The sequence below is a fragment of the Sceloporus occidentalis genome, unplaced genomic scaffold (genome assembly GCF_023333645.1).
Source record: "Sceloporus occidentalis isolate IW3139 unplaced genomic scaffold, rSceOcc1.0.p SCAF_1, whole genome shotgun sequence".
NCBI classification, from domain to species: domain Eukaryota; kingdom Metazoa; phylum Chordata; class Lepidosauria; order Squamata; family Phrynosomatidae; genus Sceloporus; species Sceloporus occidentalis.
In genome coordinates, this window is record NW_028316981.1 from 220341312 (window position 1) to 220359403 (window position 18092).

The window sequence follows — 18092 nt, forward strand, 5'->3', positions numbered from 1 at the left end:
AAGTTAAAAAAATCAAAAAAATCCAGTGACCAACAACTCTTAGAAAGATAACTACAACTGAATTGTTTTAGTAACAAATGCAAGTAGAACTGCACAAAATTACTAACAACATCTATTCCTTAATATGTACACAGAGATGCAGGTTTCATTAGAAGGTAAGTAGTACACACGAAGCAATTATTCTGAACTGTTTTCAGATAAATTTTTAATTCATTCTGAACTTGACTTCACTACATTCATATAGAGACTCCTTTTCCTTGTTCAGGTCTGTTTCATCTCCCCAACTTTTCTGTTTACTGACCTTCTCTATCTTTGCACATAGAATGGGGAAGGCTGAGACAGAGAGTAAGTGAGAGTGCACACTTCAAGCACACCATTTGCTGCAGAGAACTGATAAGGCTATCTACATTAACAGCTGTTAACATATTAAGAGAACATAAACATAGGGTTGCCATAAGTGAGGACCTCCAAACCAGGACAAATGTAGGACAAATGCAGGACAACATTTTCAAATGTAGGACACATTTTTTAAAAATGGAGGACACGCAAAAAAATTGAGGCTTTTTTAGAAATGTTAATATAAATGCATGTTTCTTAGGCATGATCAGAATGGAGGACATTTTGACATTATTCGTAGACAGATCACGGAAATGTACTTCCCTTTCTGGCCACCCCCCTCTCCTCATTCCAAACAGCACATTTGGGCATTGATCATGGCTTTATTTTAACATTGCCTCTTGCATATTTCAGAGGCTTATTCCACAACCAAACCCTTTGCTCAAGGGACTTTGGTTTTTCTTCATTTTGACTTGTTTTGTCTGTATTCCACCCCACTAAATAAAGGAGACATGAAATGGAGTTAATAGGTACAAGTTGTTAAACAAAAAAGTCTTGTGAGACTCTGTAGGCAAGAGGGGCACCATGTTAAGATCTGCATTAAGCACACTTAGGCTGCTGCCACACTGCTTTCACTCTCATCACTCCATCCTATGGAATCCTGGGATTTGTAGTTTGTTGTGGTGCCAGGGATGGGCTTTGAAATCTCAGGCATAAGAGAGGCAAAAGGCTTGGGCTGCATCTACACTGGAGAAATAATCTGGTTTGAGACCACATTAACTGTCTTGGCTGAATGCTATGGAATTCTGGGAATGGTGGTTTGTTCCAGCACCACAGCAGAATGGCAGTTAACCCCTGGAAAGCTCTCTGACCAAGGTGACCAATGCCCTCACCCCAAAATGTAGGGCACCCAAGCAAAAATATGTAGGACATGGCCAAAAATAAAAGCTAAAAACACCCATGTACTTATAAATCCATGCTTCTTAGCCATGATCCAAATGGAGGACCTTTTGAAATTTGACAGAAGAGGACATGTCCTGGAAAAGGAGGAGGATGCCTGGTCACCTTGTCTCTGGTCCAAAACACACTGCAGAAATAAAACAATGCTGGACTGAAATGCCCAGAGTTCCTCACCAAAGCTGCATCCACACTGAGGAAATAATCCCGTTTGAGAGTGACTTAACTGTCCTGGGTTAGTGCTGGGGAATGCTGGGAATTGTAGTACATTGTGGCCCCAGAGCTATCTCTGACAGGGAGTCCCATAACCCTCCAAACGTAGTTGAACTGCAGTGCCCAGAATGCCTCCCCAGGTGCATCCACACTGAGGAAATGGTCCAGTTTGAGACTGCTCAGTGCTGGGGAATCCTGGGAATTGTAGTCTATTGTGGCCTCAGAGCCATGACTGACAGAGAAGTCTCAATGTCTCCCAAACACTCGCATTCCCAGGATTCCCTAGCACTGAGTTAAAGCAGTCTCAAAGTGGGTTATTATTCCTGCAGTGTGTGAGAGAGATATAAAAGCTAGGGACTGGATTCATTTGGAGGATCTCTGTGTACAAAACACACTGTTTGGACTGCCAGGGCTCAATGCTATGGAATCCTGGGAATTGTTGTTTATTGTGGCATTGAGCTTTGGCAGTTAAAGGGGTCTCAAAGTGCAGAGGGGGGGGGGAGAGAAAAGCCAGGGAGAGTGAATGAGCTCTGAGAGGAGGAGGAGGAGGAGGAGGGGGGAGGGAGCCAAGGGAGGTGGCCAGGACCATCAGCCTCCTCTCTTCCACCGAAGACTGCTGGCAAGAGGCTCTGCCCCCGCCTCCTCTGTGGACCATTCAGCTTCCTTTTGTCAAAAGAGCTCTGGTGCCACAAGAAACTACAGTTCCCAGAATCCCATAGCACTGAGCCATGGATGTTTAAGGGGGGGGGTCAAACTATTTCTGCAGCCTTTGCTACCCCAAAGCCTTCTATTATTTACCAGCAACTTGCAAGGCAAAATCTCTTCCTTCACCAAGCCATTGAAAACCAACCCAAATGGAGGGCTGATTGCTTCTTTCCCATTGGTCAGCTTCGGGAGAAATTTGCATATGACAAGTAAAGGTGTTTAGGGCCTCAAAAACGACCCTGTGATAAAGAATTACAACAATACTGAGTGGTAGACATTTAAAAGATGAGACATTTAGACTCCCAGGGAAACAGGAACGATTGATGGCCTTTTTTTCTTTGCTCACTGTAACCTGAAAGTAATGCCTTTTGCAGGGTATATATACCAAGTGGGCTGGCAATAGCTCTGAGTGGCAGATGTCTTTAAGACCTGTTCTCTAGGCTGAGCCAGGCAGGGAGGCGGGGAGGGTGGCACACAGCCATGGGGAGGGCTGGAGCTGCCTCCAGGGCCTTGCTGGGGGGGGAGGTCCTGGGGGAGGGGCCAAACCGGGGCGGGACCGTGTGGCCCCGCCCCAAACCGGGAAAGTCCCGCCCCCAGGCGGGATATGGCAAGCCTACATAAACAGAAGTTCTATCATTAATATTCATAACAATTTCTTTGAGCTTAGAAGAAAATTTTGAAATCTGATTTTAATTTTTTAAGAAACTCAATTTAATTTAATATTTAATTTTGAAATCAAAATTTCTTTTAAAAAATTGCTGCCTGCTTGAGACATAATCTAGATGCAACAACAGAATCCTTCTCATATTAATGCTTCACTCCTTGCTCAATTCAGCACTATCATTTCAAAGGATGTGTCTGCTGCAATATGTAACCAAACAAGTAAAAACTAATTGAGAAGGGAAAGCACGCTCTTTGCATACAGGGGAAAGCACACACCAAGAATCTCCAGTTCATAGAATTACAGGTAACAGTAAGAAAAGACCTTTGTCTATGGACAATACTGCACTGCACTGTTATAGTGCCATTAATCAACTTTTACCATTATGGTTGCCTCCTGTGGACTCCTGGGATTTGCAGTTTAGGGAGGAGCATTTAGAATTCTCAGCCAAAAAGCTCCTAAGTCTTGCTAAACTACAAACTCCAGAATGCCGCAGGAGGCAGCTGCAGCAGTAAAAGTAGAGTAACAGTGTTATAAAAATGTTGTGTGATATTCTCCTATGACAGTGATGGTGAACCTTTCACAGACCGAGTGCCCAAACTGCAACCCAGACCACACTTATTTATTGCAAAGTGCCACATCCCTCTGGCTTTCTAGTAAGAAACTCTGGCACACTCTGTGCTAGGGTGACAGCATGTGTGCCCACAGAGAGGGCTCTGAGTGCCACGTCTGGCACGCGTGTCATAGGTTCGCCATCACTGTCCTATGACTCTGGAGATTTGCTACAAATTAAGCGTCAAAGGTAATGCAATATCCTTCCTCAATATAACATTGTTTCACATGCTACATGAACTTCAGACATACACTCATCTGTGTTCTAATATCTAAAAACAACTGCAGATTTGTGGTTTCTACCAGCAAGGAAATATCTCTACTACCACAGGTAGGCAAGTATGGCACAGATATTGCCAGAATGTAATGCCAATCAATTGTCCCCACTGGTTACACTGGCTAAGGACAACTGGGAGTTACAGCCAAGAACACCTAGGGGCAGGATTACTGATCTCCAATATTCCTTTCATTGTATTATTGTTTAGATCCACATTGTATTATCATCATTCATAATTAGCCACTTGAAAACGAGAGGAACCTCTAACGTACAAGCAAGAGGATGAGAGCTCGATTTTATTCATCTAAAGGAATAGTTAGAAAAGTCCTGTTCTCTGTAATCAATTTGGATGATGAAAGCAATTCTTAATATAACTGGAAGGCTATTTAATTTAAAAATAGCAATCTGATTGCCATTATTATAAGATTTAATTTACCAATTTGACAATAGGTTTGTAGATTAATTGTGCTGGCTCTTAATTATGTTTCATTTATTCAACTAAGAAGTGTTTTGGGAAGAAGTAGTCAAAATGTTTTAGTAAAACATGCTATCCATGTCTTACACTTGCAAATCCTACAACTCCTTACTTGGGGTCTTCAAAAACAAACAAAAATAACCTGGATACAAATTTTATTTAGCAGCCTCAACCTAAAAGGAAGATTACTATTAAGATACAGATTGATAGCTATTCATCAGTGCTGTGGGCTGGAAGTGCTACCCAGACAAGAATGAAAATTTCAAGCCTTTCAACCACAGAACCTAATTATGTCTGTTCTTGCTTCACAGTGTCCCCTACAGCAGTATTGAACTGAATAAGAGAGAGCACAATATGAAATAATGGACACCAGTTCTCCCTTGAATAAAGTGAACTATTCACCTTGCTCATTATTTCCTCCATTCAACAGAAGTTCATCATTTTGCCTCTTCATTTCTGTTATATATTTGTACGCTTGATCGAGAATCATGTTTTTACTCTGTAAGAGAAAATAGAGATAAGGAAAAACAAAATGAAACACAGGCAGCTATCTACAAGCCTGCAAAATTTGTTTTATCTGAGATATTTAAAGAATAAGATGCATTAACATGTAAAGAGTCATTACTAGTGTTTTCAATCGGAATAAGAGTGTCTATTGCCTCTTGAGAATAAAGAAACACAATTTTTCAGGCTACTGCAATTACTAGGCTAACATGAACCAAAACTGGTATAAAACACTGAAATGGGGTGGAAGAGTTTAAAAAGAGTAGCCTAGGGGAAAAAAATACTGCTATATTATATCACCCACCATGGTATTACCTTTTCATGGTGGTGGTATTTCATGCCCCTGTGAGATAAGAGGCTATGCTGACAGTAGAACCACTGCTGGTAGGGCCTCCCGTGCCAAAGAGTCTTTTGCTAAAGAACCAGACTAAATAGGAATTATCACACAGGAGGCTTACCATGGTTAAAACACAGGTAAAATGCTCCAGAAGCGTGAAGGTGTGATAGCCTGTCGCGCTTCTGAAGCATCCTTCTTTGCCTCAGTGTTCTCAGAAAAGGCAAAGGGTGCTCAACCTGAGGAAAATGGAACAGAGGACAGAATAGGGGAAATTCAGCAGAGAATAAGTAAAGAGATAGTACAGGAATATCTGGTTAATCTAAATGAATACAGTTGGCCCTTCTTATACACGGATTTTTTATACATGGAGTCAAGCATCCACGGTTTGAAAATGTTCAAAAAAGGTATAAATTTCAAGTGTCAGGCCTTGATTTTCCATTTTTTATAAGGGACACTACTTTGCTATGTCATTATATTTAATGGGACTTGAGCATCTACAAATTTTGTTATCTACGGGGGATCTTGGAACCAAACTCCAGTGTATAACAAGGATCCACTGTATAAGTCTCCAGGACCTGATGAACTACATCCAAGAGTATTAAAAGAACTGGCAAATGTAATATTGGCAATAATCTTTGAAAATTCCTGGAGAACAGAAGAAGTCTCATCAGACTGGAGGAGGGCAAACGTTGTCCCCATCTTCAAAAAGGGGAAAAAAAGAGGATCCCAACAATTGTTATCCAGTTAGTCTGACATCTATACCAGGAAAGATTCTAGAGCAGATCATTAAACAGAGAGTCTGTGAACACCTAGAAGGCAATTCCAGAATCACAAAAAGTCAACATGGGTTTCAGAGAAACAAGTCATGCCAGACAAATCTAATCTCTTTTTTTTATAAAATTACCAGCCTAGTAGATGAAGGGAATGCTGTGGATATAGAATATCTTGGTTTCAGTAAGCACTTTGACAAGGTTCCCCATAGCATTCTTGCAAACAAGCTTGTAAAATGTGGGCTAGATAAGGTAATTGTTACATGGATTAGTACAGTGGGCCCTCCTTATACGCGGATTTGCCATGTGCAGATTTGAGCATACGCGCATGGCAAGCCCAGAATTTGTCCCCAATGGCGGTGCCAGAGGCCTCCTCTCCACCACCGCTGTCTCCGTGCAAGGGCCTCCAGCCCGTCACCCAGCCCCCGTGCAGAGGTGCCGGTGGTGACGGCGGAGAGGAGGCCGAGGAGGCTTCTGGAGCTGCTCCTCCGCCACGGCCGCCACCTCCGCGGAAAGGCTGGGTGGCAGGTTGGAGGCTTGTTGGCCTCCAAAAACCCCAACCGGCCTTTCTCCTGGCTGTGGCGGTAAGGAGGCCCAGGTGGCGGCGGCGAGGAAAAGGTAAGTAGGGAAGGAGGGAGGGAAAGAAAGAAAGAGGAGGGGAGGGACATTTGTACCCAATGGAGGCGCGCGTGCACACATGCCGCCACTGGGGACAATGGGACTTGAGCATACACGGATTTTGGTATACGTGGGGGGTCTGGAACGGATCCCCCACATATACCAAGGGCCGACTGTAATTGGTTGACTGGCCAAACCCAAAGGGTGCTCAACAAATGGCTCCTTTTCCTGGAGAGAAGTGACCAGTGGGGTCCCACAGGGTTCTGTCCTGGGCCCAGTGCTATTCAATATTTTTATCAATGACTTGGAAGAAAGAATTAGGGGCATAGTTATCAAATTTGCCAATGACACCAAATTAGGAGTAGCAAATACCCCAGAGGACAGGATCAAAATTCAAAATGACCTGAATAGACTAGAGAGCTGGGCCAAAGCTAACAAAATGAAATTCAACACAGAGAAATGTAAAGTACTGCACTTAGGGCAGAAAAATGAAATGCACAGATATAGGATGGGGGACACCCAGCTGAATGAAACTATATGTGAAGGGGATCTAGGAGTCCAAATAGACCACAAGTTGAACATGAGTCAACAGTGTGATGCGGCAGCTAAAAAGGCCAATGCAATTTTAGGTTGCATCAATAAAAGTATAGTGGCTAGATCAAGGGAAGTAAAAGTGCCACTGTATTATGCTTTGCTCAGGCCCCACCTGGAATACTGTCTCCAGTTCTGGGCACTACAGCTGAAAAAGAACATTGAGAAACTGGAGCATGTCCAAAGGAGGGCAACTAAAATGGTGAAGGGTCTGGAAACCATGCCCTATGAGGAACGACTTAGCAAGCTGGGGTTGTTTAGCCTGGAGAAAAGAAGGTTAAGAAGTGATATGATAGCCCTGTTTAAATATTTGAAGGGATGTCATATTGAGGAGGAAGCAAGCTTGTTTTCTGCTGCTCCAGAGAACAGGACCCGGAACAATGGATGCAAGCTCCAGGAAAAGAGATTCCACCTCAACATTAGGAGGAACCTCCTGACAGTAAGGGCTGTTCGTCAGTGGAACACACTCCCTCGGAGTGTAGCAGAGTCTCCTTCCCTGGAGGTCTTTAAACAGAGGCTTGATGGCCATCTGTCGGGGATGCTTTGATTGAGAATTCCTACATGGCAGGGGGTTGGACTGGATGGCCCTAGTGGTCTCTTCCAACTCTGATTCATCACTGAAGCATCCCCTTTCCTCTCCTGTCAGCAAAGCTTTCCTGGAGTAGCCATTTCTTTATAACGGAAGTTCCCATTATTGAAGAAATGGCTGCTCCGCAAACACTTTGCTGACAGGAGAGGAGAGGGGGCTATCACACCTTCACACTTCTGAGCATATTACTGGGGTTTTACCCACATCCCCAATGTGCTAAACAGTTACTGAGCAGCAGCAGTAGTGAAGGGTGACCCTGGCAGAGGGATCACACGGACAACTGCTATGGCACCATAGCTAACTGTACAGAAGGTGGCAAAGTAAACCTCTTTTGAATGTCTTTTAACACAAAACTCCTATAATGAGACAATCCAAAATGAAAAAAGAGATAGTGCCAGAAAATGAAACTCCCAAGTCAGAAAGTAGTCAATGAGCTACTAGGGAAGAGCAGAAGACAAGTGTAACACTGCAGCTAATGATGCAAATAATGACTGAAGCCAAAAGGATATTTAGCTGTTGATTTGCTCAGAGGTGAAAGGAAAATCTGAAGCTGCACAACACATATTACAGGAAAATGAAATATGAGAAGCATGAATGAGGGGAAGCTACACATTGTAAAGAAATAGAAGAAGTATGGGAGTACTTGGGGTGTGCAAGCTAAAGTGCATAAGAATGGGATATTTTCAGTCAGTGTTTTACTCAGGAAAAAACAACTAAGAAGAAATTGGGTTGCCTTAATATTGAAGAGAAATGCAACAAAAGCAGTCATGGGATATAATGCAAAGTTTAACTGAATATTAATAATACATCAGGGGAAATCCATCAATATAACTATATTTAAATTTATGATCCAACTACAGTGGCAGAAGAGGAAGCAACGGAAAATTTTTATGCTGGAGTAAAGAAGGAAATTGATCACACACCAGTATGCAGAAGGATCTTGTAGCACCCTTGAGACTGAATGAAAGAAAGCCAGGGGGGCTCAGCAAGAGTCCTCCAGCACCACTTTCTGGGTTCGCCCCTCCAGAAAGGTGTGAAGCAACTGTAAAATTGTGCCCCAAGTCCCTTCCCAGCAAGACTACCCAGAAGGATGCCAATAATCAATGGTATTAAAGGTGCTGAGAAATCCAGCAGAATAACAGGGCCACATTCCCTTTGTCTGGCATAGATCATCCACTAAGGCAACCAAAGCTGTCTCTGTCCCATAATCAGGCCTGAAACCAGACTGAAATGAATCAAGATACTCCATCTCATCCAGAAACCTCTGGAATTGAGAAGCCATCACACACTCCAACACCTTACAGAAAAATGGAATGCTAGAGACTGGCCAATAAGTATCCAGAACGGGGGAATTCAGATAGGGCTTTTTTTTAGTAATGGTTTTATAATGGTTTCCTTCAGGCAGGCTGGAACTCTGCCTTTTTCTATCAAGGCATTTACTATTCCGTCTATCCACTCAACTAGTGCTCCAATAGCTTTTTTTAATAAGCCAGGAAAGACAAGGATCTAACAAAAAAAGAAAAGCCTCACTGGATGACAGATGAAACTCTTTAAGCAGTTAAGGACAAAACAGAAGCAAAAATAAAAGGAAACAGAAACAGGTTGAGAACCCTGAACACAATTGTTCAATGACAAAGAGAACTACAGTGCGTCTGCGCCATATGCAGGCGCACTATACGCGGCTTCTAGCATAAGCAAAAGTCATGCAGGGAGAAAAACAATGGCATGCGCACCTGTGTTGCCACACCACACTATGCACACACACCACTGTTTCCAATGGGATTCAAGCATATGTGGATTTCCCCTTACGCGAGGGATCCACAACTGGGAGGGCCCACTGTACTATAATAATCAATGCAGAGAAACAGAAGATGGCAACAAAAAAGGTTGTCAAAGGGAAAGTTAAACTAAAAGTGGGGATGCTATATGGCCAGCAAGGAAACACATTACATAACCAAGTAGAAATAAAAAAGGCAATGGCAGCAATACACTGAAGAACAACCTAAAATATATGAAAGAAACACAGATACATTCAAGGAAAAACCATTTGAAAAGGAGCCCATAGTTTTAGAAAATGAAGTGGAAGCTGCATTCAGAGTGATTGGAAGACTTTCTCAAGCTACAACAGAGAAAAAATCCACTAAAATCTATCAACAAATATGGAAAACAAAACAATGGCCTACAGGTTGGAAACACTCAATACATATTCTAATCCACAAGGAAGGGGACATTAGGGGTTGCAGCTAACACAGATCATTGTTTTACTCTCTTATGCAAGCAAAGTGGTGCTCAAAATTCTACAAGGACGTCTGCCATATATGGAGCAAGAAAGGTCAGGTGTCCAAGGTGGGTTCAGAAAAGAAGAGGCACTAGGGATCATTTTGCAAACATAAAACGAAGCACACCAAAGAATTTCAGAAGAAATTAGCCTGTGCTTTATGTACTGCCTTTGATTGTGTAGATCATGAAAAAGAAACATTGGCTTACCTTGTGAGATGTTTGTTTTCAGCGATAGGGAAGAAGGTATCCTGAAGAAGCGGGTTGGCATTCTATGACTCGCTCTGATGCAGGCAGGACTTTAGATTTTAATTTGAAGAAGCCACCACTAGATGGAGCAGACCCCCCCCCCCCCTTGGTAGCTTCAGTTGCTAGTATAGCCGAAAAAATGATCAGTAGAAGAATAACAAGTATAGAAAAACAACACAATCTATCTATAACATCGAACCCTTTGAACAAGAAAGGCAGGTGCCTTGAGTATAACTGAATAACCTCTTGGGATAATCATCCCCTCAAACTGGTTACCAGGAGACCAACACCATATAGAGGGAGGGAAGGATACCTTCGCCGCCATCACTGACAACAAACATCTCACAAGGTAAGCCAATGTTTCTTTTTCCAGCGACAGGGTGAAGGTATCCTGAAGAAGCAGGATATTACATAGCTCATTCCTCTAGGGTGGGATCTCAAACAGAAAGGCTATTTAGGTACTATAGCCTGTAGTACCCTCCTTCCAAATGCAGCTTCGGAGGACTGAAAGGAGTCAAGACGATAATGTCTAACAAACGTGGATGAGGAGGACCAGGTAGCTGCTCTGCAAATTTCTGCCAGCAAAGTGTTGGTGGAAAGGGCAGCTGAGGTAGATGCACTGCGTGTGGAGTGTGCATAAATGGGACCTGAGTTGGGAGAACCTGAAAGGGAATAGCAGGTCGAAATACAATCTCTGATCCAGCCACCCCAATTGTTCTCAGAGGGGCGAGATACCAATAAATATTATTATTATTATTAGAGCGTCGTTGATGACACCTTTTTCCCCATGGAATTCTTGTGAAAGGAGACGAATAGACTGTCGGTGGTATGGAAGTGATGAGTTCGTTTAATATATGTTTGTATGGCCCTCCGGACATCCAAGGTTTGCCATGTGTTTCTAAGTCTTTCTTAGAATGAGGGCAGAATGACACTAGTATAATATCTTGTGTTCTGTGGAAAATGGAGTTTATCTTAGGTATGAAGGTAGAATTTTACTAAGGTTAAACACTGAATCTTGTCTGAATACACATAGCTCTTCACGAATGGACAACACACCAAGTTCTGAGACTCTTTTAGCCAAAGTAATAGCTATTAAGAACAGAACCTTCCATGTGAGGTGTTTAATGTTTATGGTCTTGAGAGGTTCGAAGGGTTCCTTAGTGAGTCAGTACCGTGTGTAGGTCCCAATTGGGGTATCGATGGACAGTAGGAGGCTTGATGAGCATTGCGGCCCTTAAGAATCTCTTGACATAATAATTGTTAGATAGCCTGTTGGCTAACTTTTGAGGCAGCGCCAAAGTGATCACAGAGAACTGTCTTTTGAGCGTATTAGGTTTGAGACCTTTGTCTAATCCTTCTTGGAGGTATGAAAGCAAGGAGCTCACTGTAATCTTGGGTGGCAGGAGTTTGTTGATTTTGCACCAGTTTGTGAATGACCTGTAGGAATATTCATAAATTCTTCTGGTAGATGGCTGTCTTGAATTTATGATTGTTTGTGCAATCTTATGAGAAAGACCGTCATTTAACAGGTTTTGGCGTTCAACATCCACGCGTGAAGGTTCAGCCATTGTGGGTCTGGATGACAGACTTGGTCTTGAGTTAGGCGGTCTGGACGTATTGGTAGTTTGAGTGAGCCCTGAGACATGGACAGGATCTCGGAAAACCATGGCCTTCTTGGCCAATGAGGGGCAATCAGGATGAGGAGCGCTGTCTCTTTTATTGCTTTTTTAAAATTTTAAAACATTTTATTATTAAAAAATGCACACTAACTGACATACAAATCGCAAACAACATATTCAACATAATACATAGAATATTCAAACTTTACATCAGACATACATTTCCAATATCTTCCTAACTTCTCTTCTTTCTTTCTTTGTCATTTCAATTTCTTATCCTGTTCTTCCACCTATTCTATTATTCTCATTCCTTACTCCTTCCTTAATCATCACTTTCCACCTCCGTTTGTGATTATATCACCTACTACCTTTCACCCCTCAACCTTCCGTCACTTACTCGAACCTTCAACAACCTTCTGAAACTTTCTTACTTCCATCCAAGCAGCTTCCTTCTCCTTTAAATGCTGATCGTTTTATTTCTTCTTAGTTCTGACTTTCTTCTACTAGCTCCTCGTACCTTCACTTACATTTTTGCATTCGCAACCTATGTATGACTATCACATAAAGATTGTCTAATCCCAGTCTTACATTTTGAATCTTAATTAAATCCACTTTTCCTCTCACGATTCTGGATATGTGTTCAAATTATAATCAAGTTACAAACATTTGCCTTAGTGGTATATTATGCATTCCAGATCTTTCCTAAATATTCTGTCACCTTTTCCCATGTTTGATCAACCTCATTTGTTGTTTCTCCTCTTAATATTAAAGTTAATTTATCCATCTCTATAGCCTTGTGTAGTTTCATTAGCAAGTCTTTTCTATCAGTGATGTCTCCTGTTTTCCATTTTTGCGCTAAGGTTATTCTTGCTAAAGTGATCGCATAACAGAGAATTTTGCCACTCTTTCTCCAAAACATCATTAACCATATTCAATAAATACATCTCAGGCAGTTTCTGTAAGGTAATACCTAACATTTCTGATAATGAAGCCTTTATCATATCCCAATATTTCCCTATCTCTTTACAAGACCACCAGCAGTGAAAGAAGGTACCTTGTTCCTTTTTGCATTTCCAACAAAGAGGGGATTTGTTTTTGTATATTTTAGAGATTTTTTTCAGGTGTTAAATACCACCGGAGGTATATTTTATAATAATTTTCTCTCATTCTTTGTGAGGCTGAATATTTGGAGATGTTACACCATGATTTTTCCCATTTTGCCAATTCGAGGTTATGACCAATGTTTTTCGCCCATTTTATCATCACATCTTTAACCATCTCTGTCTCCAATTTTTCATGCAGCAAAAACTTATAAAGTTTCCCAATCGTACATTTTGTGTTTGAATTGATAATCTTAAAATTTTCAAGTTCCTTATCTTTTCCCATAAACCCTATATTTCTCTTATCCATTTGATATCTTTCTGCAATTTGTCTGTAAGGGAACCAATTAATTATATGACCTTCTCTTGCTAACTCTTCTTGAGATTTTAATTTGTCTCTTCTCCATATCTTTTCAATAAAATCTTATATGTAAGCCAATTTTCATCCTGTATCATTTCCCTCCTTTGAAAAGCCTCTTGTGGTGAGACCCAATCTCGGAATTTCCTCATTACTCTTTTTTTATTCTTTTTCCATACATCTAATAAAGATCTTCTAATACAGTGATTATTAAAGATTTTGTTCAATTTCTCTTTTCCATAAGCAAGGTAAGCATGCCACCCATAACGCAAGCCTTCACCTTCCAAAGCTAATAAACTATTGTCTTTAAGGGTAATCCATTCCCTCAACCAAGTTAAGCAACATGCGTTGTAATATACCTCTAAGTTTGGAAGCCACCCCTCTGTTTTGAGTATTGGAGAATTTTTAGCCGAACACGGGGGTTTTTCCCTTCCCATAAAAAAGACGTTATTTCTTTGTTCCAATTTTTAAATGTTTTTCTTGAATTTGGGATTGAAATAATTTGGAACCGGAAAATTAATTTTGGAAGTAATAGCATTTTAACTGCTGAAATTCTACCTAGAAGTGAGAACTTTGCTCTGCTCCATCTCCCCAAATCTTTCTCAATTTCATTCCACAAAATCTTGTAATTTTTTCCAAAAAGGTTTATATTTCTGTTAGTCATATTTATTCTTAGATATTTCACTGATTTCTGTATATTTATTCCCGTTAAAGTATTTAGTTCTGTCTCCTCTGTTTTTGATAAGTTTTTAGTTAAAAAAGATGATTTGTCTTTATTTAATTTACAGTTCTGCACTTAAATTTGGTTCATCCAGTATTATTGCTAGATCATCTGCGTAAGCCCTGATCTTAAAATTGTGTTTTTTAATTTTTAGTCCTCTAATTTCATTCTCTTCTTTGGTATTTTTGATTAACATTTCAATCATCAGAATAAATAATAACGGGAACAGGGGACAACCGTGCCGTGTTCCTCTTTCAATTTTAAAGTTCTTTGACCATTTACGCAGACCCACGCTGTTTGATTTTTGTAAATTTCCTTTATCCATGTTCCACATTGGTTTCCTAATTTCATTCTAACTATGATTTCATATATAATTTCCCAGCTCACCGTATCAGATGACTGGTATTCTTGACTTTACTGGGCGGTATTGTTGTTCTTTCTGGTATTGTTGGCGGCCATATTGCTTGCATTCGGATCCCTGTGATCTATTGGATCTGTTGTTTCTAGAACGAAAGGAATTGGACTTATATGGGCGAAAGGAGCCTTGTCCCTGATGAGAAGATCATTTGTCGTCTCTTTTGGGCAAAGATGGCAAGGCCTTCTTTTTATCCTTGGTTTCGATGAGTACTGGTTCAAGAGACTCGCCAAAGAGCTTTTGGCCGCCGAATAGGGACATGGTTAGATTTTGTTTGGACCTGGCATTAACGATCCAGTTTTTAAATCAGATCTGTCTACTGGCTGGGATGGAGGCAGCCTGAGCTTGGGCGCTCAGCTGAATGACATCCAGGGAAGCGTCGGCAGAAAAGGCCAGGATTTTAAGAAGTTTGTTGACCCCCTGGCGGACCTTGGTGTTGTCTCTAGGGATCTCTTGTAAGATATCCTTGGCCCATGAGAAGGCAGCCCTTGACAAAATCGATATGGCTGAGGAGGCCCTGATAGCTGTACATGAGGCTTCGAAGGATCTTTTTAGAGCTGTATCTGCCCTTTTGTCTTCTGGGTTTTTAAGGGCATTGTCTGCATCCGTGGCAGACGTGACCAAGGCTGAGACAAGAGCATCCACAACCGGGACCTGTAGTTTAGACATGATTGGTTGAGGGAGATTGTAAAAATTTTTGAAGGCCTGAGGACTGGGGTGTGTGGTTGCTGGCTTTGCCCATTCCTCTCTGATGACCTTCATGAAATCACTGGTGAATGGAACCTCTAAGGGAGATTGAGCTGGTTTGGGAAAGGAGTCACCTTTTCCTTTAGAGAGGTCAGTGTCTATCTGCTGAGGGGTAGTGGTGTTTGGTGTTAATTCAGGGGTTTTGATTGCCTTTTTAAACAAAATCTGAAAATCATCAGGTGGAAATAATCTGTTGGATGAGGGGATAGATTCCTCATTGCTCCCATCCTGAGATAAATCATCCCCGGAGAACTCTACATCCTCTCTATCATGGGGTTTATAGAGGAGGATCTCTGCATCATCTTCATCATTGGAAGAATGAGATGACAAAATAGGCTTTGCCTTTTTAGGCTTTGAGAGCCGGCTAGCAGAGGGAGTTGGTCTCTTTAATTTTGTCTCGTCCTGGCTGGATGAGGATTTTGGCACCTTTTTTAGAGAGGGGCCTAATGGCGGGCTTTTTTGGGAATGAACTTGCCCCTTTCGGAGGGGAGAATGGACTCCAAGGAGGAGCGGGGGGATGAGGCCTTTGGTTTGGATTGGGCATCCTGGCCATTGGAGTGGGGGGAGACTATGGCCTGGTCTGAATTAGGGAGGCCTGAAGAGTTTCTTGCCCTCCCCGCGAGTAGGGAAATGGCGGTGGAATTGGGCTGTTGTCCCACTAATGCCGCGGCTTGTAGGGAGATTAAGGAGGCTATCAGGGTAGATAGCTTCGGAGGCAGCGGCTGCAGGTCTGGGACTTGGGCAGCGGGGGGCTTACCCACTCCTGGGTCAATGATGGTGTCTGTCGCGGTCAGGACCCGACCCCGGGAACTGGATCTGCGATGGGGCTGGGAGAGGTGCAGAGACAAGGGTTCTCCCTCCTCCGACCTGGCCCCTGAAGCCCTGGAGCCAAGAAGCTCTCCTCCGACCTTGGAGGGCATGGGGCGTCTAGGCTGGTCCTGCAAAGAGACCGCCGAATCCCCAGACATACTGGGGATGTCCTCAAGGTCCCCCACCTCCGACATGGTCCTGGTCTCCTGGCAGCACCGGACTGGGGTGGCAAGGAGAGAGAGAAAGAGCAGTGCAGGAAAGGAGGACAGAGGATGAAGGAAAAGGAGGGTTTTTTTTAAAAAGGTAGAGAAGGCAGAGAGAAAGGCAGAGCCGAGAGGCGTGCGACTGCTCAGAGATGAGGCACAAAAGAAACTGAAGCTACCAAGGGAGGTTGGTTCCATCTAGTGGTGGCTTCTTCAAATTAAAATCTAAAGTCCTGTTTGCATCAGAGCGAGTCATAGAATGCCAACCCGCTTCTTCAGGATACCTTCACCCCATCGCTGGAAAAACTAGGGATTGCTCTTAAATAAATGGTCATGCCACAACTTTTGATTGTTTCTCTTGATGTGTAACCTGTACTTAGAACAAGAGGACAGAATCTGAAGACACAGAATGTTTTCCAACTGGCAAGGAGTCAGGCAAGGCTGCATTTTATCACCCTATCTGTTTAGCTTGTACCCTAAACATATCATAAGTAAAACTGGGTTAGATTCTGAGGAAGGAGGCATGAAAATTGGAAGGAAGAATGTCGACAACTTAACGTATGTAGATGTCACCATACTACTTCCAGAAAATAGCAAAGACTTGGAACTATTACTGAAGAAAGTCAAGGAACTGCAAAGGCAAATTTACAATTGAACATTAAGAAAATAAAAATTACTGTAAGACTACAGATGACTGACATAACTTAACGCAGACAATGAAGATACTGAAATAGTCAAAGATTCCCTACACCTTGGCTGAGTCAGCAATCATAATAGAGACTTCAATCAAGAAATCAGAAGACTAGGATTCAGAAAGATAGCAATGAAGGAAATAGACAAGATCCTTAAGTGTAAAGATACAACACTGCATACTAATGCCATGGTATTACTGATTTTTATGTAAGGATGTGAAAGCTGTTAAGAAGAGAATCAACTAATTTGAAATGTGGTTCTGGGAAGTTCTATGGATACCACGAACTGCTAAAAAGACAAATAATAAGTCCTAGAGCCTGAACTCTCCCTAGAAGCCAAGATGACTAAACTGGAACTACTGTAATTTGGACATACCATGAGAAGACAGCATTCACTAGAAAGGATAATAATGCTTGGTAAGTTAGAAGGTAGTAGGAAGAAGACTGCATTCCAGATGGATAGATTCAATCAAGGAAGCCACAGCCCTGATAATTTTTCACATTAAATATCCAGGGAAACCAAAAGGCAAAAGGGATATTGATCAGATTTGGATGACCACAATTTTGGTTTAATGAAGACCAACAGGCACTCACAGAGACACTTAGCTTCTCTCCTTGCATGAACAATTAAACAAACCAGGAACTACAGCTAAACAAAAAAAACCAATATGCCCAAGCCAAGAAAGAGTTATTAGTTCCAAGCAAGCCAGAACAAGCTGGCTATATCCTGGCTTGTCTGCAGGCCACTATCTACAATACCAGAGTTGACATGGGAAGCAAAGCGGCTGTGTAGTGCCTGAATCTCATGTATAACTTGTATTAAACTGAGATTTTGATCACCCAAACTATACTATTGTACTGTATAAACTAACTCCAAAGAGAATTTCCATGCACATTCAGATAGCTGTTGCCAAGGGGCACTTGCCTGTTTCAGTGCTGGGGAACATGGAATTAGCTCACCAATTCGATTTATTCCAGCGTTGATCTTTTTCTTTCTATGCCTTTCCACTAGAAAAACAAAACAAAACACAGAACATTGGCAACACACTCAGATACAATGAGACATTTCTCTTCTGGTTGCAAAACAAGGCATTTGTTTCTGCATGCTTTATAAAAACCAAACAAACCAACATTGAGACTCAACCTCTTACCTGCATTGTGAGTTTCACGGTTTTTCTTTCTGTATTAAAAAAACAAAACAAGAAACGATAACATGAAGAAGAATTGTGTATTGTTTTCTAAGATGTTTTCTTTAA

At 41.8% G+C, this 18092-nt stretch overlaps 1 protein-coding gene across 6 annotated transcripts in view; it reads right to left on the reverse strand.

Annotated features, from left to right (window-relative positions):
- The window catches only part of LOC149323492 (basic helix-loop-helix domain-containing protein USF3-like), a 40990-nt gene that overhangs the window by 11824 nt on the left and 11074 nt on the right, over positions 1-18092 (reverse strand). For 5 of the 6 annotated variants that reach the window (XM_089489050.1, XM_089489049.1, XM_089489052.1 and 2 more), the window contains 3 exons: positions 17988-18016; positions 17762-17844; positions 4639-4735 (listed from right to left, as the gene is read on the reverse strand). In XM_089489050.1, coding sequence (XP_089345176.1) covers positions 4639-4735; positions 17762-17844; positions 17988-18016 — 209 coding nt within the window. Of the gene's footprint in view, positions 1-4638; positions 4736-14356; positions 14993-17761; positions 17845-17987; positions 18017-18092 lie in introns of those variants that run through there. The other variant, XM_089489054.1, reaches the window with a different exon arrangement.